Genomic DNA, 23,770 nt, shown 5'->3' on the forward strand with positions numbered 1-23,770 from the left:
CAAATAAAATTGGCAACCCACCTTTTAGATAATTCTCTGTCTTTTTAACCCTCTCAGATAAGATACTTGTAGAGTTCTTAAGTTCTTCTGCCATCTTGGTCTGATTTTGTGTTTTCACACCCTGTTGAAAGTGGGGGGAAAAAAAGTTTTGTCTGTCGTCTGGTGGCATTTATGATGTGCTCTAATTACAATCAATTAACACTGACATATTATAGTGCATTTACAAACATCACTTACTCTTAGGGCTTGGTCTGCAGCCTCATGGGTTTCATTTGCTACTGCTTCAGCCATTTTCAAAGCATCAATGACATTTGTATAAGCACTGATGGAACCTATAGTTTTTTGAACAGTTGGAGTGTTGGTATAATTTAGCAGAGACCTGCAAATATGCGTAGACAGTGTTCAGCTTGTAACACAAGGAATATAATCAATCGTTTTCTTTAAAATTCTACATGTTATTAAACAGTAAATATATGCAGACACCTAGTGCCCTGAATGTATCAGAAACTATGTACTAAACCCTTTAAACATGACCTGCTACATGGGGTGGGACACAATCTATGAGTTGAACTTTGAATATAAAATGTCAAATCACATTAAAAAATGATATATTGCTGTGTTAAAGAGGATGCCATCCCAATTACCAGAGTTGTTAAACAGTTATATAGGTGTAAATGAAATGAGAACTGAAAGTGTAGCATATGAAATTACATTTGTAATTGCATGACAATATCCATGAGATTCTGGGCACGCTCCTCTGCCTTGCTGAAGATATCGTCCTTGGCAATTGCACTAAAATGTCCCCTGAGTTTTTGACTTGCTCCATCCAACTCAGCAGCAAGGTTTGCAAATTCCTGAAAAGGGGTGATTTTAATCAGTGCTGATAGAAAATGAGTTGAAAACAATATTGCTCTTTGTTTTTTCCAGAGGGATGTCAGTGGAAATCTAAATAATTAACTTGGCTTAAGGTCTTGGTCTGATATCTAGACAGTATGTCTAACATACCCAACTATGAGATTGTTGTTAGTATACCACAATATTATTCAATCAATTTCTCCATGCTTTTGTGATTTTATCTGCAGAAATGCTTATTCCACTGTATCATGGTGAAGCAGGAGTAGTGATGAGAATGGCTACATGCAGATGTGGAAGTTTAGTTAATACAGTGACAAACAAACGTGAACCAAGAGCAAACTAGAGAAGAAGAAAAAAGAACTGGAGCAGAACTAAAAAGACAGCTAAGCAAAGCTGGAAACACATCAGAAACAAACAAGAAAAGAGGAGCACAATTACCTGCCAAATATTCTACAGACATAAATGCACAAAGGGACGTAGGATCACATGTAGAGAATTCAAGATGGCATGTGATAAAGGCGTGAACATGAGAACATGGCTAAAGAAAAGAAAAACATGATACGTGGAACCAAATTCCATCAAATGGAACAGAAAAAAAAATGTGACTACAGAGACTAAGAGAAAAAGAAGAAAGATCTGGGGATAAGAACTATTTAAAAACAAGAAACAAAACACCCAAGGAAGAAACAAAGCAGAAAAAAGAAAAAATCTTACAAGACCAATGTAAACATAACTATACATTGTTTAAAAAATGTATAAATATAATAAGAAATGTAGGCTGAATCCTACAGAACATATTTGGAGGCTATTAAGCAAAGTAGCTGGCTGGACACAAAAGATAGACTGGGTGGTCACAATGTGCACTGTTTGGATGGCCTCACTGAAGGCCAGCTGACTGTTCCTCTATGGGCAGCAGAGAGCATAGCCACTACCCTCTGAACACAAGGCAACACTGCCATCACATCCTGGGCAGTGTGGGACACTCATACATAGACATAGAAGAGAAGTTTGTGTGCCATAAGGGAGACGGACTTTGTATCAGGTTGGGAAAACACAACAAAACAAAATCTGAACCAAGAGCAAACTAGAGAAGAAAAAAGCTCAGAAGCAGAACAAGAAAGTGGTTACTAAGAAAATTAGAAACATTGTAAATTAGACAGACAAGTGAATCACAATTACCAACAAAGGCCTAAATACACAGGGATAAAAGGGAACACATGGTGAGAAATCAAGAGGGCATGTGACAAGGAAGTGGCAAAGTGAACATTAGCGTATGGCTAAAGAAAACAAACACAGAGAGAACATTGTAATACAGAAGGAACAGGAACACAGGAGGAATTGGGTGCTCATCATGACACATGGGCAAAAATTCGCTTGTTTCAAGAAATAATGAGGAGAAATTATGAATACCCTACAAGATACTTAACAAAAGCAAATATATCTAGATATCTAATATTGAGTAATATTATAATATCTATACTGCAATTACACAAAGCATAATATTTGATATATTGATTAGATTTAAGAAGTTGTCACTTATTAACTTATAGTGCAATGAGCTGTAAAGTGTTAAGAATGAATCTTACATCTTTGAGAATTTCCATCATCATCAGAATATTTATTATCTGTCTCAAATTTTTTCGAACCATTGGCAAATCACCAGAGACGGCAGCATTATCTTCCTCCATTAACCTACAGTGTTTCTGGGAAAGAAACAATGTCATCAGAAAATACAATTAATGTCATCTTGTAAATTGTAACTGGGAAAGAAAAAATACACTTGAGACTTTTCAAAGTAGGTTAATATGAAATAATTCAGTTTTAGTGTTTTTGGATCATTTACATATCCACATGAAATGTTTGACAGAATCTAAAAGGACAGCTAAACTTTATGTCCAGTTCAAATGATTGAATTCAGTAACTTTAAGGTGCATCTATTATGGACACAGGTATTTAGTTATGCACACACTGTTTACACAATCTCTATAGAAAATCTGCATATGAAACTCTGGAGCAGCCACACATAAGCTGGAGTTCACCAAACTCAGTGCAAATTGTGGGCCAGGGGGTTACCAGTCACCTAAGGAGCAGCTTAAATGTGCTCTCTGGGGTGATTGATGTTTATCAAATCCTTGTAGCAGTGTTTCAATATATACTAAAAAAAAAAGCCTCTTCCATGAAGAATAGAAGCTATTACTGTAACAGAAGTGAAGACAAACTACTTCTGATACCTTTTTTCATTCATTACATTACAGTGTAAATGAAACAAGACATACCGTCTTGTGCATATCTCTTACATGTACCTAACATGTAATGGTTTTTCCCTCTCTGAGCTTTTAGGAGTGATGTAGGCAGAACATAGGGTGGAAGAAATATACAGTCCAGAATCTTAGTTATCAGTTTTAATTCTAAGAATGCTTTGGTTTATTTAAAACTGAGTTTGCTCTTTAGCCTGAAAACTAACAACAGCATTTGTATTCCCAATAAATTGTTTTTATAACATGTACTATCAGAATAAGACAATGCTGCTGCCCTATTTATATATTTTCAGGAAATGCCTAGGGAATGTTTGATGATTTCTGAAGCATGACACAGATCTGGTGATAGGACCTGATTCTACTCAGTATCCTGAAACTAACCTGGCATACTGCTGGAGGACAACTGTAGACACAACATCAGAAGAATTAAACTCATCTTCATGATATCACATAAACATAATCAGTGAAAATGATCATATGTTTTGATACACTTCCAAGGACTTTCAAAACACAGTTTTGTTCAAGTTTGTTCTTAAGTCTAACAACTAACAAAATCAAATGTATCCAAAAATCAAATTTATTTATATAGCGCATTTTACAACTGACGTTGTCACAAAGCAGCTTCACATAGTATCAGAACAGAACGTTTAAATCAAAGCCTAATGCGAGCAAGCTGAAGTGGCAAGGAAAAATTCCCTCGAGGCTGGAGGAAGAAACCTTGGGAGGAACCAAGACTCACAAAAGGAATCCACAGTGAAGGTTGACAGATAAGAATCATAAATCATGAATCCATTTATGTGAGTATACTCATTTGAAGACAAAATTTAAATGTCAACTTTTTAGTTACAATATACAGTGGAACCTCTACCTACAAACTTGATCCGTTCCGTGACCCGGTTTGTAAGTATAAAAGTTCGTTTCTCGAGTCAATTTTCCCCATTTAAAATAATGGAAAAGCAATTAATGCGTTCCAGCCCCCACCCCGAAAGTCACCCTTTTTGCACTGATATATGTTTACAAAACTCTCAAATTAGTAAAAAAAAATACATGTAGCATTACTAGAAATTAAAAGGCAATACAGTGGTAACAGTAATAAAAAAAGAAATAAAGTTTTAAGTGGTTACATATCGCTACCTTGGAGACGTGACAACTGGCTGGAGGAGTAACACAGGCACTGGCTGTATGACGGGAGGTGGGGGGTGGGTGGAATAACGAAGAGTAGGCAGGTGAATGTGGGGAGACAAAGCGTAGATACGGCTTAACTTAGCACGAATTTCGATGTCTGCTATTTACACTAATGCTAAATTTCTAAAACTACAATTTGCTAATCTTAAAAGCTCACTCAAGTCTGGGCGCGCTGGAAGACTCGCCTATTGGGGTCAGTGGCCATTTCCAGCTGCCTGCTCGGCGGAGGCTCGGGTTCGTTTCTAGAGTCATGGTTCGTTGGTGGAGGCAAAAATTATTCAAATGCCCGGTTTGTATCTTGGAAAGTTCGTTAGTATAGGCGTTCATTAGTAGAGGTTCCACTGTATTATGACATGTTCAAAGGGTTCTGTGTTATTTAGAGTGATTGAACCATTTCTAATGCAGACTTACTGTGTAAGTATCTGTGAATTAGTACAGTTCAATTGAACATAAATGAACAAAATATAAACCTCACAATTAAAAAGGTTGTTACTAGGGGGTATAATTTTATTTAAATATAATTTTAATATGATTTCAGCTAAAGGCCTAAGAAGGATGTCAGAAGTCTAGCTCATAGATTAGGTAATATTTATCATTTAAGTCAGTGGTTCCCAAATTTTTTAAGCCAATTACCACCCATTATCAAACCAAAACCTTCAAGTACCACCTATGAGTCTTATCACACATGCGCTCCTGGTTTTTCCTCCATTCCAGAAAAAAAACAGACATAGACCAAAAAAAAAAATACGTAGGCCTACTTGAATGTTTATAACACAATTATGCATTTATGAGCATGGGGAAATGGTATTAAGTGTTCTGAAAGAAGTAAAAATGAGGAGAGGTCAACTGAATACATATAAATTATATGCTTTAAATTTATGTGACAACAGCATGGCACTTGAAGCAGGTGCTCACAGTGGCCCTCGGACGGAGGGGCAGCGCTTGTAGTATTTAATGGTGCTTAGGGAATATAATTGTGTAAAGAATGGCCACATTTTTTCGCCCTTCAAATTTTCTTCTATTCTGTCTTCGCATGTATGTAATTCTGCCTTTGTTTCTCTTTGTTTGGTCTTGGATTTTTCTTGTTCCTGCTTTGCCCTTTTTTGTAAACTTGTGAGGAGTTTGGTGTGTTCTCCCCGTGTCCATGGGGGTTTCCTCAAACAGTCCAAAAACACTCTTTGGTAGGTGGATTGTCGACACAGAGTGTATATAGGTGCGAATATGTGAGTGTGTGTCGCCCTGTGAAGGACTGGCGCCCCCTCCAGGGTATGGTACACTGAGATGCAGGCATATGAGTATGGGCACTAACACACAAACGTGTGGGCACACTCATACCAACCTGCAAGTGCTCTACAGCAGGCCTCAGTATACTGCCACACAATTTAATGTGGAAATGGAAAGCTGATTTGATTGTGTCTATGAGGAACGAATATTCTTTTTTGCTCAGTTTTGTGAGTGCTGTGTTTCCCAACAGATGATGGACTTTAAACCTAACGTTACCTTAAGTAAACAACCATAATGTTACCGTCAAAAGGAGTCATGGGGCAGGAAGTAGTCTGAAAATGATTTTCAGATTTCTCCAGACTTCTAAAAAGGCAGTTCCCCTTCTGATTCGATAGCACCTAATTATACAGGTCAGTTAAAAACCTGTCTTCGCAATACAAGATCACCTCCAACATATGTTGTGATTTTTTTTTTTTTTTTTGCATATTTCTCTCACAAGATTGCCTAAACTAACACAATACAGGCTCTTCGCCTTAGTCTCCTCAGTCTGGTTGTCTCTTATAGCCCCCCACCTTCATTTCACATGTCATCTGAACCACATGACTGAAAACAACCTTTTAATGACTAACAGACACTTGTGGAGATGAGAGTGAGGCAAAATGGCTGGTGTTGTAGTGGAAACTGTGTGCATATGTAACGGAGAAACACAATAAACAACATGTGTAAAAGGGCAACTCTGGAAAATGTCAGGAGAAAGTATGGCTGCCCTTTCACACATAAAGCATAGAGTTTCTTAACTTACCTTTACATTAAAGGGAATGTCTATGATTGTGCGGAACAGTGTTTACATTCAGAAGCTATAGTTTAAAGTGGAACGGTTTGTTTGTGGAAAAAAATTTGAATCTTGTGTGTACGTGGCTGAAAGTTTGTATGTACTTGTCTATAAGTTTTAGGGTGCCTACACACTAGACAATGCAAGAACAGGAGCAAGGGCGGAGTTTGTATAGCTCAAAATCCAGCGGGAAATAAGACATTTTACTACTGGAAAGAAAAATGTATCATTGAAACCAGACAAACCAGAGTACAAAAACACACTGTGCCAGACTGCTGCATGGCAAAGTGAATATTTATATTCTGCGAATCTGGTATCATACTGAACTGGGAAAGAGTCCACTGCAGCAAAAGCTGGAATGGTCTGAACATATTTGAGGCTTGACAACGCATTAATAACTGCATACCCGCATGTTTGTAGTCCATCAGAGCAGACGCAGAGTCCTAACTGAAATACATGCATTTCTGATGCCCCGTCGGCCTCTGGTGTGTAGGCACATTTACTCACTGTTTGAATGATCACAGAAACTAATCCGTAACTCTAGTTGTTTAGTTTACATAAGTTTCCACCTTATGTAATCCAAACCAGAAAAGTAAGTTAGTATTACCCACCTATGGAGCAGGAAAAGAGAAATATCTAGTACTCTCAGTTGACATGAGAGAGAAAAATCCAAACATACCGGACTGAGAGGGTTAACAATTCAGTTAGCAAATAGTGAGAAAACATATTTTGAATTTTATAAAAAAATGTTTGGTTTTTTTGCAGTCATGGATGTCGCATTTAAAACTATCATTTAAAAAAATTATGCTAGCTTTTGCAAATATGTTTAATACCTGTATTTCAAAATGTCAACTTACCTGAATGTCAGAAAGAGTTGCCTCATGTCCATCTCTTATCAGACTGGTTTTGTTTATGGTGTCCTCTGATTTTTGCAGAGTCTCCTCTAGATCCTTAAGCTCAGTGACTTGAGAAAGGAGGTTCTGACTGTCCAGTGCATCAGTATGGTTTGTCATGATGTCATCTAAGACTAGGAAAAAAGAACAACAAATCATTGCTAGATGCACATCCAAAAAATGTGGTGATGTTTTAAAAACACCAAGAATGTGGGACCAACACAGTGGAGTTTAAACCGGTCCATTCAGCTTCACCTTCATTTAGTATGGGCTGATCTATGTATATGCAATTAGTCCCCATCTGTAACTGTACTGCCACTCACCTAAAGCTACAAAGGCATATATATATATATACATACACACACGTGTGAAAAAGTGTTCATGATTTCTTATTTTTTGGCATGTTTGTCACTCTTAAATGTTTCAGATCATCAAACAAATTTAAATACTGGTCAACACAAGTAAACACAAAATGCAGTTTTTAAATGAAGGATTTTATTATTGAAGGAGAAAAAAAAAAATCTCAAACCTACATGGCTCTGTGTGAAGAAGTGTTTGCCCCTAAACCTAATAACTGGTTGGGCCAGCAACAACTGAAATCAAGCTTTTGCGGTAACTTGCAATGAGTCATTCACAGCGCTGTGAAGAAATTCTGGCTTACTCGTCTTTGCAGAATTGTTGTAATTCAGCCACATTGGAGAGGTTTTTGAGCATTTACTGCCTTTTTAAGGTCATGCCACAGCATCTCAATAGGATTCAGGTCAGGACTTTGACTAGGCCACTAAAAATCCTCATTTTTGTTTTTCCTCAGCCATTCAGAGTTGGACTTGCTGGTGTGTTTTGGATCATTGTCCTGCTGCAGAACCCAGCTTTAGGTCACGAACAGATGGCTGGACCGTCTCCTTCAGGATTTTTTGGTAGACAGCGGAATTCATGGTTCCACAGTTTGCTGCACTCTTGGGGTAATTTTAGTCAGCCAGACACTCCTGGGAAGGTTCACCACTGTTCCACGTTTTCACCATTCATGGATAATGGCTCTCACTGTGCTCCGCTGGAGTCCCAAAACTTTAGAAATGGCTTTATAACCATTTCCAAACTGATAGATATCAGTTACATGCTTTCTGATTTGTTCCTGAATTTCTTGGGATCTTGGTGTAGCTTTTGAGGATCTTTTGGTCTTTATGGCTTTGTCAGGCAGGTCCTACTTAAGTGATTTCTTGATTGAGAACAGGTGTGGCAGTAATCAGGCCTGGGTGTGGCTAGAGAAGTAGAACTCAGGTTTGATAAAACATAGTGTAAGTTATGTTTTAACTTGGGGGGGCAAACACTTTTTTTACACAGGGCCATATAGGTTTGGATAATATTTTTCTCCCTTAATAATAAAAACCTTCATATAAAAACTGCATTTTGTGTTTACTTGTGTTATCTTTGTCTAATATTTAAATTAGTTTGATGATCTGAAACATTTAAGAGTGACAAACATGACAAATAAGAAATCATGAAGGGTGCATGCAATTTTTCACACCACTGTGTGTGTGTGTGTGTGTGTGTATATATATTATTATATTATATATATATATATATATTTTTTTTTGCTTATTTGTTTTTGGAACAATTGCATGTTTAATATGGAAATACTCAGCTGTGGCTTTGACTGCTCATTACACTAACATATAAGCAACATCACACATATGTTAACAAGGTTAAGCACTTGATTTTCACTGGAGGATGTCTTTATAAATATAGAAATATTTATACATTTTTGTTTGTATGTTTAATATGAGAACTAAACATATTAGTTTACAAGTTTTCATATCAAAACTACAAGTACAGATTTTATTCTACCAGTTCTCAGATCAGGAACATAAATACCTCTAAGTCCCTGAGTAGAATAAGGCAATGAAATGGATGAACAGAGGTTGTGACTTGAAGGTAAACTTTAGGACTGCACATAAAGCAAAATCATAACCTACATTCCCGAGCTTCTCTAAGCTCTTCCACAGCCAGTGTCATATGCACGTCGCAGTTTTGTCTTCGCATCTGATTCACAGTCTGCCTCAGTTCATCCTCAGTGGGTACAGAGCTGTTAGACATTCTCAACTGCTCCAGTAGATCTAAAATGGTGGATAGATGTATGGTTAGATAGATAGATGGTGGACCAAGCAGACACATGGAGGAGGGAGACAGAGCAGCCCAATCAAGCACCGCCAGTGCCTCGTAATCAGGCCAGCGGCTAGAAAATGGAAAAAAGGAACCAAAATGCCTCATGTCCATCAGTGCAAGTGAGGAGCTCCAGAGTGTGTTTCCTGTTCCTCAGTCACAAACACAACGACATACCCCAACGAAGAAGAACTTCTCGTTTATTATGTCATTAAGAATTATGTCATTAAGAAACTCATTGTAAACCATGCATACCTTTCGAAATGTAGATTTATTCTAAATTGGTACCACAGAAACAAGAATTTGTAGAGCATTTTTCTGTGTAGATAGCAAATACACTGATAAATGTAACATCCAAAATACACCCCAAAATGAAATTGTCGTTGTGTCACATGGGTTACAAGGAAAATGGGAGCAGAGGTAAACACAGATATATTTATTTACATAACGTACAAGGAAACTGAAGAACGGAACACAAGAGGACAAGCATACAAAGTATAATATAAACTACTGAGAACTAAGAAGACAAAGCTCAAAATACTGAACTACAGTCTAAGAGAATAAAGAAGCAAAATACTAAACAACAAGATAAGAAGACAACTACTAACATCAACCATGAACAGCGAAAGCTAGAAATATAGAGACACAGTAAATACAAGAGTGAGAACAGTGAGAGCTAGGAACAAGAGACACTAGAAAATCACTAAAAACCTTGAATGGCAGACAAAGACAGGGACAAGGAACCGGGAATATAAACCATTAGGGAACATGGAACACCTGGGGATGATTCAGACAGGTGACAGGGTGTGTGACTACTGAAACATGAGGAAGATATGTAGAATGTAAACAAAACAGAACAGAGACAAGAGAACCATTCATTCATTCATTCATTCATTGCCTGTAACCAGTTCAGGGTTGCGGTAGGTCTGGAGCCTACCTGGAATCATTGGGCGCAAGGCAGGAATACCCCCTGGAGGGGGCGCCAGTCCTTCCCAGGGCAGTACACAAACACACACACACACCTATGGACAATTTTAAGTCAACAATTCACCTAACGTGTTTTTGGACCGTGGGATGAAACCGGATAACCTGCAGGAAACCCACGCAGACACATGGAGAAAACACCAAACTCCTCACAGACAGTCACCCGGAGCAGGACTTGAACCCACAACCTCCAGGTCCCTGAAGCTGTGTACAAGAGAACACAACACAGGAAGGAAGGAAACCAACCCCAAACCTGACACTAAATTTACCGTTTATTCTCTTCAAAAGCTCCTCAGTATTGGTCAGTAGCTCTCGCTGTGTTCTGTCCAAGTCTTTTAATAATTCATTAGCAACCGATGACATCACTTTTGCCTGAAGATAATCACAGACAAACACATCATTAAACACCTGCGATATGAGAGTTTGAGTAAATGTACTGTGTATGCTGTGCCCTTTTCTGCAGTTACAGCTTCTATTCTTCTGGTAAGTCTTTCAAATAGTTGACGCAAAGAAGCTATTATTACTCATTCCACTTATGATCTGGTCCATCACCCTAGAGAACACAGTTTCACCACACCAAAGCCCAGTGCTGGGGAGTTTTAAACCCATTCTGCTGACTCTTGGTTTTGATCATGGTGACCTTAGGCTCACGTGCAGCTGCTTCAGAGTGACATTTCTTTTTGTGCCTTTGGCCATTATATAACCTGACGTAAATCTATAAATGCTGGAATTATTGTGTAGTGCCATTAATCACTAACTATAAATTGACACCTAGCAGTTGAGAAGGAGGTACAGTATAAATACCTTGGCTTTAAGCTCTCTCAGATCACGTCTTAAACTATTCACATCTCTTTCTAGTTCTTTCATGTTGGGCTCCAGCCGTTGCACAGAGGTACTGTAATTCATCACTAATACCTGAAATGAAGAAACAGTCAAATTGAGAATGGCTTTAAAATATGCAAGAATGATTAGCATGATAGTGATCACAATATTTTAGCTACCTCTGTAACATTCAAAGTATCTTCCATTTTCATCAGAGCAGTGAGAGATGCAGAGATGTTTCTAATCTCTTCAGGTTCATCTTTTAGTGTATAGAGATCTGAATCCTTTTGCTCTAGTTCATCTGTTAATTTCTGAATGCAGATATCACACACTAGAAGAGAAAAACATGTAACTGTAACATTTTCATCACGATCCCCATTATAATACCCATTATAAGTAAAGATTTCAGCTGCTTCTAATCCACTACTGTGGGCAGAGATGTTCAAATTGTATATTGTTGCTGTCCAATGAAATTGTATCTTCATTTATGTCCATTTTTTGTTTATTACATTTAAACACAGCAGCTGTACTTAATATTGTGTAAAAATAAATACTGAATGGATCAACAATAAAAAATGCTCCAATATTACTCAGAATAAAATTGTTTTACATTTACTTCCATTGAGAGTTAATAAGGTTTTTCCTTCTCCTGTAAAATGTACTATTTTTGGAAATACATGTTTTCATTGGGGCCTGCACAGTGGCACAGTAGATAGTGTGGCAGTCACACAGCTCCAGGGACCTGGAGGTTGTAGGTTCAAGTCCTGCTCCGGGTGACTGTAAGGAGTTTGGTGTGTTCTCCCAGTGTTGTCGTGGGTTTCCCCAGGTGTTCTGGTTCCTCCCACGGTCCAAAAACACATTGGTAGGTGGTTTGGTGACTCTAAGGTGTGTGTGTGTGTGTGTTGCCCTATGAAGAACTGGTGCCCAATGATTCCGGCAGGCTCTAGGTAGGGTCACTATGCTCACTGCCAAACATAACCTAAAGGGACATAAAAGACTTGAAGAGTAATTGAGAATAAAGGTATAAATCATTATGAAAGCACTTATATATATAAAACTAAGTTTATTTATTAATTCATTCCTTGTCTGTATTTGCTTATCCAGTTCAGGGTCGCTTAATCACTGGGCACAAGGCAGAAACACACCTTAAAGAAAAACATCCTTCTTTCTTCTCCCATTCCTTAAGGTCTCAACATATCCTTAGTCTCTTTTTTGCAATGATTTAATACCCTCCCTTTCTTTTTCCCCTATTTGCTTCCATTGCTTTGGGAGCTTAACTCCTGAATAGGTTTTTATCTATTTCTATTTGCCGTCTTGACTTCATTCTGTCCCTTATTAAGTCCCTTATTCTTTTCTGCTACCTACCAAATCTTGCCTTTCAAAATTTATAAATAGATTTACCTAGATTATTTAACTTATTCTCTGCTGAACCCTCCCTGGATCACCACCTTAACGTGCCTGCGTGAACCTAGGAGCTATGTTGTCGGGGGCAATAGCCCCTGATAGGGTCTCCCAAGGCAAATTGGTCCTAGGTGATGGGCCAGACAAAAAGTGATCCATAAAGACCCCGATGAAGAGAGTAAAAACAGGGACACAGCTTCCCTTATCTGGAGCAGGGTTACTGGGGCCTCGCCCTGGAGCCAGGCCTGGGGGAGGGGCTCCTCAGCAAGCGCCTGGTGGCTGGACTTTCACTCATGGGGTCGGGCCAGGCTCAGCCTGAAGGAGCATCATGGGTCCACTCTCCCATAGGCCCACCACCTGTGGGAGAGGTAGTAATCCAGGTCTGGTGCATTGTGGATCGGGTGGCAGCCGAGGTCGGGGACCCTGGCGTTCTGATCCTTGGTTACTGAAACTGGCTCTTGGAACATGGAACATAACCTCTCTGGTGGGAAAAGAGCTTGAGCTGGTGCGCGAGGTTGAGAGGTATTGGCAAGATATAGTTGGGCTCACCTCGACACAGAGTATGGGCTCTGGAACCAATCTCCTTGAGAGGGGCTGGATGGTCTTTCACTTTGGAGTTGCCCAGGGTGAGAGGCGTAAGGCAGGAGTGGGCTTACTTATAGCCCCCTGGCTTAGTGCCTGTATGTTGGGGTTTACCCCAGTGGACGAGAGGGTAATTTCCCTGCACCTTCGGGTTGGGGAAAGGGCTCTGAAGGTTGTTTGTGCTTATGCACCGAACAGCAGTTCAGAGTACCAGGCGTACTTGGGAACCCTAGAGGGGGTGCTGGAGAGTACTCATTCTGAGGACTCCATTGTTCTGCTGGGGGATTTCAACACTCACGTGGGTAATGACAGTGAGACCTGGAGAGGCGTGATTGGGAGGAATGGAGGCCTAAACACATGCTGAGGATTTGCTGGGAACGTTTGGCAAAGGAACCTGTCATGAAGATCTTCAACTCCCACATCTGGCAAGCTGACAGGTACCGAAGAGCCAAGTGGCTCGCAAAAACCCGGGTGTGGGTGGAGTTCGGTGAGGACATGGAAAACGACTTTCGGTCGGCTCCATCCGATGGCAAACCATCAGGCGAGGGAAAAACGGTTTTCCACCAACACTGTATATGGTGGTGGCAGGGAGTTGTGTTTTCACAGGGCAACACACACACTCACACATTCACTCACACACTCACACCTACGGACACCTATGAGTCACCAATCCACCTACCAACGTGTGTTTTTGGACTGTGGGGGGAAATCGGAGCACCCGGAGGAAACCCACGCAGACACGGGGAGAACACACCAACTCCACACAGACAGTCACCCCGAGAGGGAATCGCACCCACAACCTCCAGGTCCCTGGAGCTGTGTGACTGCGACACTACCTGCTGCACCATTGTGCCGCCCTAATAATAATTCATTCTAGCTAATTCTGCTATATAATATGTAAAGTCATCTAACATGATGACCTACGTGTCCAAGCTAAAATTGGACCGGTAAAGACACTACATATTATTTTTAATGCCTCCCAAACATGGAGATTAACAAAATGAATTAAATAATTAGTTATTAATCAAATAATATTTAATTATCACTGACTTTGCTATGTATAACGTGGAGAATAATTATTTTACTACAAAACAATACAATTTCTCTAGTTTTAATCACTTAAAACAAATAAAAAATATGTTGAATAATCTTATAATATTCTTACTAATAATCTCATAATCAGAAATATCAGATACAGACAAAATTTAAGATGGGACTTAATTCCCAGCTGTCTTTAATTTACTGTCTGTGAACACAAACCTCGAAGGTCATCAGTGTTGGGGTATGGATATTCACACTCTGTAGAAACACAGACAAAATATAGTCATAACAGACACATAGTGATAAGGCTTACACACAAACAAAAAAAATTATTATTATTTAATCTTTTAAAGGAGTGTGCTTACCGCCTGTAGAGGGATGGCACAAATAGCCCTCATCACATGTGCAAAGCTGGCAACTGCCTCCAGACCTTAATGGCTCACCATAGTAACCAGCCGCACATCTGGTTGTATGTAAAGAAGCAGGATATACTTGTGTGAGGCATCCGAAAAAGTTTTATTTTTATTTAAAAATGCAACATTCCATTTTACCGATTGTAGAGCTGGCAGCCACACTATTAACACCTAATGGTCTGAATGTATCTGAGATTCTGTACAAAATCAATTTTAACATGACTGCCCCATAAGCGGAACTATGGAGCATAAACTGGTTCAGTCAGGGACTAAAAAGAACTCTGATTCTTTATTTCATTTGAGTTTTCTTCATTGTTTGCTGCTTTTGGTGATAAAAATAAATTACTTCTCCTTTAAATGAAAATAATCAGAGGTTAACTTCAATTAATTAATTTAATTGTTCTTGCTTCAGGGAAATATTTAAAATAGTGTTCAGCTGATCACAGATTAAAATTTAATTATACACACCTTTCACAGTGAGCTCCTGAATAGCCTTGTTTGCACAGACATTGAAAATCATCTCTGAGCTCCATACAACCAAAAGCAAAACTGCAGGAAAAGAAAAAAATTTATGTTTTCACTTATGTCCAGTTATTTCCTTTCCCCAAACATATTAACCTGTGTGACATCTTTCACCAAGCTACAAGGCTAATGTAGCTAGCTAGCCTAAGTTGTAGCTGTGCATTATTATAGATAACAATAAATTCTATAACAATAAAACAGTTTTAACACAAATGTATATTGATTCAAGCAAACGCACAAGTATGTGTACATTAGCCTAGTTTCTCCAGATCCAAACTAAAGAAGTAAACCTCTACATTTACTTTCACAGTATATGTTCTATATAGTTTCTATTTTTCTGTGTCTGTGTGTTTAATCTGTGTGCTCCAGTTTTCTTTCCAAAAGCACTTGTCTGTAGGTCAATTGGCTGTGTAAAATTGGCCATAGTTGTGAGTGTGTAAGTAATTGCATGAGTGTCTAATGCCCTGTGATGGACTGGTGCCCCATCCAGGGTGTTTTACTCCCTTGCCCCCAAGGGTGACAACAGGGCCCAGGCATCTCTGTACCCAACAACTTCCAAGAGCTCTTCCTGTAAGATCCCCAGGTGTTTCTAGACTAGCTGGAATATATAATCCCACTAGTGAGTCCTGGGTAAACTTTCGTCCCAGTTGGCTATGCCTGGTGTACAATCAGAAGGAAGTGTTCCAGGAGGCATCTCTCAGTGACTGAGTAGCAGTTCGACTTTGGTCTCCTCCTGAATTGCTGAACTCCTCACCTGATCACTCACAGCATGGAGAGAATTAATTTCGGTCTTGTCATTTCAGTCATCACCCTTAGCTCATGACCTTTGCTTTATAGCTCAGGTCCCTATTTACCACAATGCGCCTGAACCTAACCTGTGGTCAATCTCAAGATCCATTTTCTCATCACTCAATATACCTCAATATACTTGAATTTCACTTGGAGTAGGTTCTACCTCCATCTGAAGGGAGCATGCTATCTGTTTCAGGGAGATAAACATAGCCTCAGATTTGGAGATGATTATCCACATACCAATCGCTTCACACAAGTCCATGCTGGAAACCTCCGTATGAAGACGCAAGAAAGACATCATCACCATATGTTAATAGCAAAGATGATTATCAGGAACAGGAATGGAGAAAAGGCACAACAGTGACAGAATCCAGGGCCCACAGCGGATAAGCCTAAGAAGTTTCTAACTACCTCAATGGCTTTGGACAAGGAAATGGAACCTGACACCTCAGACACATCTTGCCTTACCTCCTTCATAGGAGACATGATTCTCAGGTTTATGAGTTTCTCAAAGTGCTCCTTTCAAAGCCAGACAATACACTCAGTTGAGTTTAGAGTTTCAAAATCCTTGCTGAGCACAGCTTGGATAGTGCTTCCACGCCCCTCTTGAGCTGTCAGATTGTTTTCTATAACTTCTTTATAACTAAGTTCCATGGCCTCTCCAAACTCCTCCCATGCTCTAGATTTTGTTTCTGTAATTGCCAAAGCCTCAGACTTTTTCACCTGCCAGTACCCATCCACTGAATCAGGAGTTCCCAGAGCCAGCCAAGCTCAATAAGCCACTTCCGCGTGATGACTTCCCGCACCACTAGTGTCTACCACCAGGTTCTTGGGTTACCACTGTAATAGGCACCACATTTGACCACAGCTATATGCAGCCTCTTGTACAGAAGAGGAGAGTGTAAACAGTATGCAATTATACTCTATGTCTCTATATGAACTCATGAGAGTTGAAATCATTCTGGGCAGATTCCTCTGTAACCTCTCATTATACATTTTGGTCTACCAGGTCTTTCAAGCAGTTTCCCCAGCATCTTAAAGATCATAAAGTCACCATCAGCTGGAAATCAATTGACAGCTGAGCCCATCTCTTTACCTGAGTGTCCAAAACATACATACAGCTTCAAATCAGAAGACAAGACCATAAAGTCAATCATTTATCTTTGGCCTAGGGTGCTCTGGTACCAAGTACACTTATGAGCATTATGAGCATGAGCGTCACTGACAAATCATGACTAGCACAAAAGTCCAACCACTTGGGGTCAGATCAGGCAGGCAGCTCTTCCATATTCACTCCAGTTCCAGGGTGAGTTTCCCCTGTCAAGGTCCATTTTGCCAGGGGCCCCTTCGCCCCCCTTCTGTGTCCAACAGGCACTGCACCACAACCTTAATCTGGATCTTGTGGGTGTTGGCACATTGCCTTTTAAGGTACTAGTAGTCTGACACTACCCCAGGCCTGGCCCCAGGGATAGTTGCCTTCTGCTAAGTGGGGTAACAATGTTCTTTTTCTGGCGTTCAAAATGGGTACTAAGGGTAATGTAATTTGACCACAGAAGCCCTTCTGCCACAACAAGTCCCTGATTCAGGAAGTTTTTAGTGTTGCTGGATTGTGGGTTTGAGCCTGCTTTGTGTGACAATCTGTAAGAAGCTTGGTGTATTCTCCCTGTGTGTGGATGGGGTTCCTCCAAGTGCTCAGGTTTCCTCCCACTGTCTGAAATCACACATTTGGTAGGTGGCTTGGCCTCTCAAAAGTGTCCTTAGTGACTGTGTGAGTGAATATGTGTGTTGCCCTGTGAAGGACTGGCGCCCCCTCCAGGGTGTGTTTCTGCATTGTGCCCAGTGATTCCGGGTAGGATCTGGACCAACTGCGACCCTAAACTGGATAAGTGGTTACAGATAATGAATGAATGAATGAATTAATTAATGAATGAATGAATGGATGAATTAATTAATTAATTAATGTTTTTTACTTCACATTATAAAATAGCAAATATACTGATACATAGTGGTCAGGATGCATCAAAGATTCTGTATTAAACATGTTTTAAACATGGCTTCCTAATATGAGGGCCCACTCTAAGTAGTATTAAGTGAATCTGATTCTTCGTCTTTCATGAGAAGTACTTTATATTATAAGAATATACAGTTATTTAAATGTTGTTTGTGAGTTTCATTTATTCATTCATTCATTGTCTGTAACTGCTTATCCAGTTCAGGGACACGGTGGGTCCAGAGCCTACCTGGAATCATTGGGCGCAAGGCAGGAATACACCCTGGAGGGGGCGCCAGTCCTTCACAGGGCAACACAGACACACACACACATTCACTCACACACACTCACGCCAATCCACCTACCAACATTTGTTTTTGGACTGTGGGAGGAAACCGGAGCACCCGGAGGAAACCCACACGGACACGAGGAGAACACACCAACTCCTCACGAGGAGAACACACCAACTCCTCACCCGGAGCGGGAATCGAACCTGTTTGTGAGTTTTGGTTATGAAAATTTTTTTTGTTTATTAACCTGACATGTTTCATACTTTTGTGAATTATGTGATTGAAAATATATAACCACACCTATGTGATGGATCAGAGAACGGGCATGGACACACTTGGCAGGTCCTGAGAGATGAATTGCCATAGTAACCCTCCTTACAGTGTTCACAGTGCTCCCCAGCTGTGTTCAACTGACAGTTCTGAAGGATCAAGCAAATATCAGACCAGAATGAGTATATATATTGAATTTAAATAAGATTTGGTTACTATTAAATATCAAACCATATACTGATTAGCCATTTCTCAAGCTCAGTTTTCATACCTACTTTTCAAGTGAAAACTTGTTATCTCTATTTTACAATCATCTTCTACATTGTTCAGTATGTCTAAAGATAAATAAGCAAGTTTGTTCTTGTGTGAAGGTAGGAGAATTCTATAGAGAATCTGTCTTTTTTTTTTATCTCATGTGAGTTGCAATCCATAGAAAAAAAATGTAATAACTGTAATAATCACTTTCCTAAGTATTGTTCACTACAATTAGGTGGTAAAAATAACATACTGTTCCTTGAATTATATTTAAATAGCATTTGACAAACTTGAAATATTTAATGCCTTAATTTATGAATTCAGAGAAATATAATTTAAATATTTAACATTAATTTTCTAATACTTATCTCGGCTATTTAGCGCCATACAAAAGCCCCCTATGTGAAGTTGTGATATACACATACAGACATATTGGGACTACAGAACCTTAGCATGAAGACATTCTCATGAAATTTGATGTTACTAATGATGGCACTTACCAGGCATTTTCCTGTGTATGGGTCACAGTCATAGGTCAGGCCATTGCAATCACAAGGCACACAATGACCCCTGTAACGTCCTACTCTTGCCCTGTACTGACCAGGTCCACATGGCTATAATAATTACAGAACAAAAGTCAGGTGAGCATCTCTTTTAACATATATAAACATTAGCTAAATGAGAAATGGATCGCTGCATTTCTGTTGACCACACTGTCAAATATTCTGCAGGTTTCCTTACAGAACTGGTAAAATATCTTACATCATTCTAATATTTATTCCCAAAATGTCCATTTGCAGAAAATATTTTATGTACTTGTAGTGGACACCAATATTTAATTGTGCACACACAGTTTGCATAAACCTTTGGGAAAAGCATGGAATAAAATCAGACATTTGGTGTACCTGCATAAAGTTTATGGTTATAAACTTCAGTGCTAAGTTTATAAAGTTTATAATGCTAAGTTATCAAGTTTAATGCTACACATATGCTAGAGAGGTATAAAATGGAGGTGCATTATCTGAATTGATGGAGTACCATTTAAGATATTTGGGATTAGTATAGTTGGCATTTGGGGAGGCGCGGTGGCACAGCAGGTAGTGTCGTAATCACACAGCTCTAGGGACCACACAGACAGTCAACTGGAGCAAAACTCGAACCCACAACCTCCATGTGACTGTCTGTGGGGCGTTTGGTGTGTTCTCCCTGTGTCCACGTGAGTTTCCTCCGGGTGCTCCGGTTTCCTCCCACAGTCCAAAAACACATGTTGGTAGGTGAATTGGTGACTTAAAAGTGTCCGTAGGTGTGAGTGAATGTGTGGGTGTGTGACGCCCTGTGAAGGACTGGCGCCCCCTCCAGGGTGTGTTCCTGCCTTGTGCCCAGTAATTCTGGGTGGGCTCCAAACCCACCATGACCCTGAATTGGATAAGCGGTTACAGGCAATGAATGAATGAATGAATGAATAGTTGGCGTTTATAAACTAATAACTAAAACTTTGTATATGATTTTAATAAAGTTCTCTCTCTAAGAATTTTGCTTTCTCTGGTTTGTTTACATTTAGAAGCTCTGTGTCTTTTAAGGGGAACGATATGTTTGAGAGTATAAAATACTCTTGTTTGTATGTGCTTGAAGTTTAACTGGTCTGAAAGCTTTTATTTTTGTTATCGTTGTGTTTCCTTTCATACAGTTTTCTGTCAAATTAATATAGAAACATTTCCACCTTGTAATTTAAAACAGCAAAATAATGTTAATATTACCCACCTATGGAATAAAATAATATCCTCATATTGCTTTGTAGTAATCTCAGTTGTCTAAAAATCCCAGATTCCTTTTCTGTACAGTTAGCAGAGAGAGAAAGAAAGCCTAGCATACCAATCCCAGACACTTTTTTAGCCTTTAATTAAAATGGGGTTTCATAAACACATTAGACTGGTTATGAGCCCGTATGTGATTCACAATGTGAATGTTGCCTTTAATGAAACATCTTTTACATGCTCTGGTAACAAATACCACAGCAATCCATTGACACATTACCATTATCACCTGGTCTAAACAGCACAGTTCAGAACAGTCAATTTCAGTCCCTATTTCTTTAAATAAGAATGAGCCACAGCTCAGTTCAAAGAGGAAGCATAGGAGAGTATTGAGGAACAGAAGACCAGTTTTGCCATTTGGATTTATTCTCTTATTTTACGCACTCCTTTTCAAAATGCTGAGTCAGTACACATATTTCTCCATGCTTGATGTGTTTGTTTTACTCAATTTAACCTCATCTTTAAATTTACATTGAAAAATTCAGCACATTTTGTCAGCACTCTACATAAGAAGCAGTACATAACAACCTGTTCCACATTTGTGGATAAGGCTGCATTTGTATTTGGATCGGGTGAAACATGAAAGGAGAATCTCAAAATCCAAAAACCTGTGACCTACGATTTAACAATTTACAAGTACATGGAGTACTGGAAGGGGCACCAGTCCTTCACAGGGCAACACACACACACACACACACACACACACACACACACACACACACACACTCACTCACACACTCATTTACACCTATGGACACTTTTTAGTAGCTAAGCCAGCTATAAATGTGTGTTTTTGGACCATTTAACTGTATTTGTACAAATTGCAGACCGTGAGACACAGATTGGGATGTATTCATTTGTAGATTGTGAAGCATATTTGTGACTTGTGTTTTATTTGTGGAATAACATTTACGCATTTATAAAGTATTTTTAGACTAATTTCTCTCCATAAGTTTGTGGTACATGTGATATTTTGCAACCAAACCACCTCCACACTACTGAAGTCCCACCCCTTTTTGAAACAACTGCTCCATCGCAGAGGCAATTTCCGCCAAATTTGTTGCTGTCTAAATGACTCAAGGAAAAGGAGACGTAAGGAAAATGTGCCAAATTTTGCATAACTGCATGACGTCATTAAAGTCAGTATATTCTTATTATCACAATATGGATTTTTTTTCATTCACACACACACACACACACACACACACACACACATATATATATATAAGGTTATGAATAACCACATATAATCCCCTCAGTTTGACATAAGTGTTCTCCCCATTTATTTCACTTCACTTCAGAATAATAAACCATTCCTCCAGTTAGTTAAAATGACTGAGACATTAATTTCAAACTTACTTAACCTGAGGGAAGGAGTTTAACATTGAGGGAGCTTGTTGTTAAATTGTTACAATTTTATATTAAACTGATAAACATAATGATAGAATTTGTTTAGCCTCTAAATATTGTTTTTCTGCCCTTGACATACTAAGGATTCTGTACATTCTTTGACATATGTATGAACTAGAATGATTTTTCCAAAATCATTTTCATATGTATATATATGTACTTTTGAGTAATAGACTGGTGCATGGGTCTTTACCTGTGTAACTGCCATGTGGTGGGTGTATGTGGGGTTGCAGTCTGTTCTGGAAGACCTTTGCATTTGATGCTGATACCTGAACCAGTCATAACTTGATGGTGTCCCCTGGTCAGCAGCACAAAGGCATAGTCCACACAGATAGAAGAAGAGAAGCATCCAGACACAGTTCATCCTGCATTCATTCACTCACATGTGTTTCTATATCAAGGCAATGTTCAGGGTCAAAATAATTTCTTTCATCCACTGACAGAAAGAAGAAAACCTGAAATTTGTTACAGCTGGTTTTCTCTACTTCTGCAGAAAAGTCCTCATCTATGGGTCTGCTGTATACTCCTTCACTGCAGAGAATTCTAAATCCAGACTTGAAAAAAGTTCAAATACTATGCAAAAACACAAGAACAGCAACAAGGGCAAAATGTCCTGGGTCTAGATCTTCCCCAGACTCAAAGATCACTTCTTATCTCCTTTCTTGTGATAACATTGCATACCCGGCCAAGACTTCTTGTTAGTGTAATCACCAAGGAATAGCTCTTGCACCAATTTTTGACCTACTTCCTTCTTTAAAAGTCCCTCCCTAACTCTGCAGTCCTTCATAAGGGTGGGGGCATGCATTGTCCGTACAAGCTATTTTATTATAATAAATGTAGAAAATTAAATTCACCCTTGTGAATTCCTACTAACTTTTGAATATGAGAAAAGAATCAGATCACTATGTGGACCCTAAATGAGTGAAAATTTGTTAAAAAAAATATTGAAGAAAGAGGCTGATTAATAATTTTGGAATCAGTCATTGTCTATATAAAGAATTTAAACACTTACATTAAAGTACACTCAACAACAGTAAAACAAAAATAAAATCGTGAACAGCTTCATTGTTTAATGTGTCCACTATTTGTCTTTACTGTATTTTCCATTCTTTTCAGGAGAGATTCATTTTCATAGAAATTTGCAGGGAAATGTTATCACCCTTTTAAAGTCTTAGAAAATTGTTGCTTTCTGGTGTTCTTAAACTCTGTGCATTTGAAATGTAATATTTCTTACACAACTAGACAAACTGTCATCGCTGTTTAATTAAAAATATATATCACCCAAAACAGTAACTTTACAGTAGAAGGGGAAAAAGAACACTTATCTTTCAATGGAAGTCAATGTAAAAAGATTTTTACATGTAAAAAGGTTCCAAATATTTTTTTATCATTCTTATTGGTCCATTCTTCATGCAGTTTTCACACATTGTGAAGGACAGCTGCTATGTTCAAATGATGTAGTCAACTGAAAATCCACAAAAATACATGTTTTTAATGGACAGCAATGATATACACTCACAGATCCTTGCATCAAATGCAAATCAGAAAAAGAAACATACATACATGTCTTCTGGCAATATACAGTATGAACAATTGCAATGCAGTGAACAGGAATGAGGAATGTCTGATACATGTGTGTAGGTTGTAATTTTATTAAATGTGAACAGAAAACATAAACTTTAAAAACAAAACCCAAGAACATGAGCTCATTAGAATGAATACGTGCATAACAGCAAACAGCTACAGAACTACAAAAAAAAAAGAAAAAGACTGACAA

At 38.9% G+C, this 23,770-nt stretch overlaps 1 protein-coding gene across 3 annotated transcripts in view; it reads right to left on the reverse strand.

Annotated features, from left to right (window-relative positions):
• Positions 1–22,682, reverse strand: part of lama3 (laminin, alpha 3) — a 53,594-nt gene extending 30,912 nt beyond the window's left edge. For 2 of the 3 annotated variants that reach the window (XM_066647812.1, XM_066647814.1), the window contains exons 1-15: positions 22,187–22,682; positions 19,270–19,383; positions 18,545–18,663; positions 15,119–15,199; positions 14,603–14,700; positions 14,457–14,495; positions 11,393–11,544; positions 11,196–11,306; positions 10,661–10,763; positions 9,221–9,361; positions 7,212–7,381; positions 2,442–2,558; positions 712–854; positions 238–379; positions 22–121 (exon numbers count right to left, since the gene is read on the reverse strand). In XM_066647812.1, coding sequence (XP_066503909.1) covers positions 22–121; positions 238–379; positions 712–854; positions 2,442–2,558; positions 7,212–7,381; positions 9,221–9,361; positions 10,661–10,763; positions 11,196–11,306; positions 11,393–11,544; positions 14,457–14,495; positions 14,603–14,700; positions 15,119–15,199; positions 18,545–18,663; positions 19,270–19,383; positions 22,187–22,357 — 1,801 coding nt within the window. In that variant the 5' untranslated portion in view covers positions 22,358–22,682. The remainder of the gene's footprint in view (positions 1–21; positions 122–237; positions 380–711; positions 855–2,441; positions 2,559–7,211; positions 7,382–9,220; positions 9,362–10,660; positions 10,764–11,195; positions 11,307–11,392; positions 11,545–14,456; positions 14,496–14,602; positions 14,701–15,118; positions 15,200–18,544; positions 18,664–19,269; positions 19,384–22,186) is intronic. The other variant, XM_066647813.1, reaches the window with a different exon arrangement.
• Positions 22,683–23,770: the final 1,088 nt, after the last annotated feature.

This window comes from Hoplias malabaricus, chromosome 16 (genome assembly GCF_029633855.1).
Source record: "Hoplias malabaricus isolate fHopMal1 chromosome 16, fHopMal1.hap1, whole genome shotgun sequence".
Taxonomy (NCBI): domain Eukaryota; kingdom Metazoa; phylum Chordata; class Actinopteri; order Characiformes; family Erythrinidae; genus Hoplias; species Hoplias malabaricus.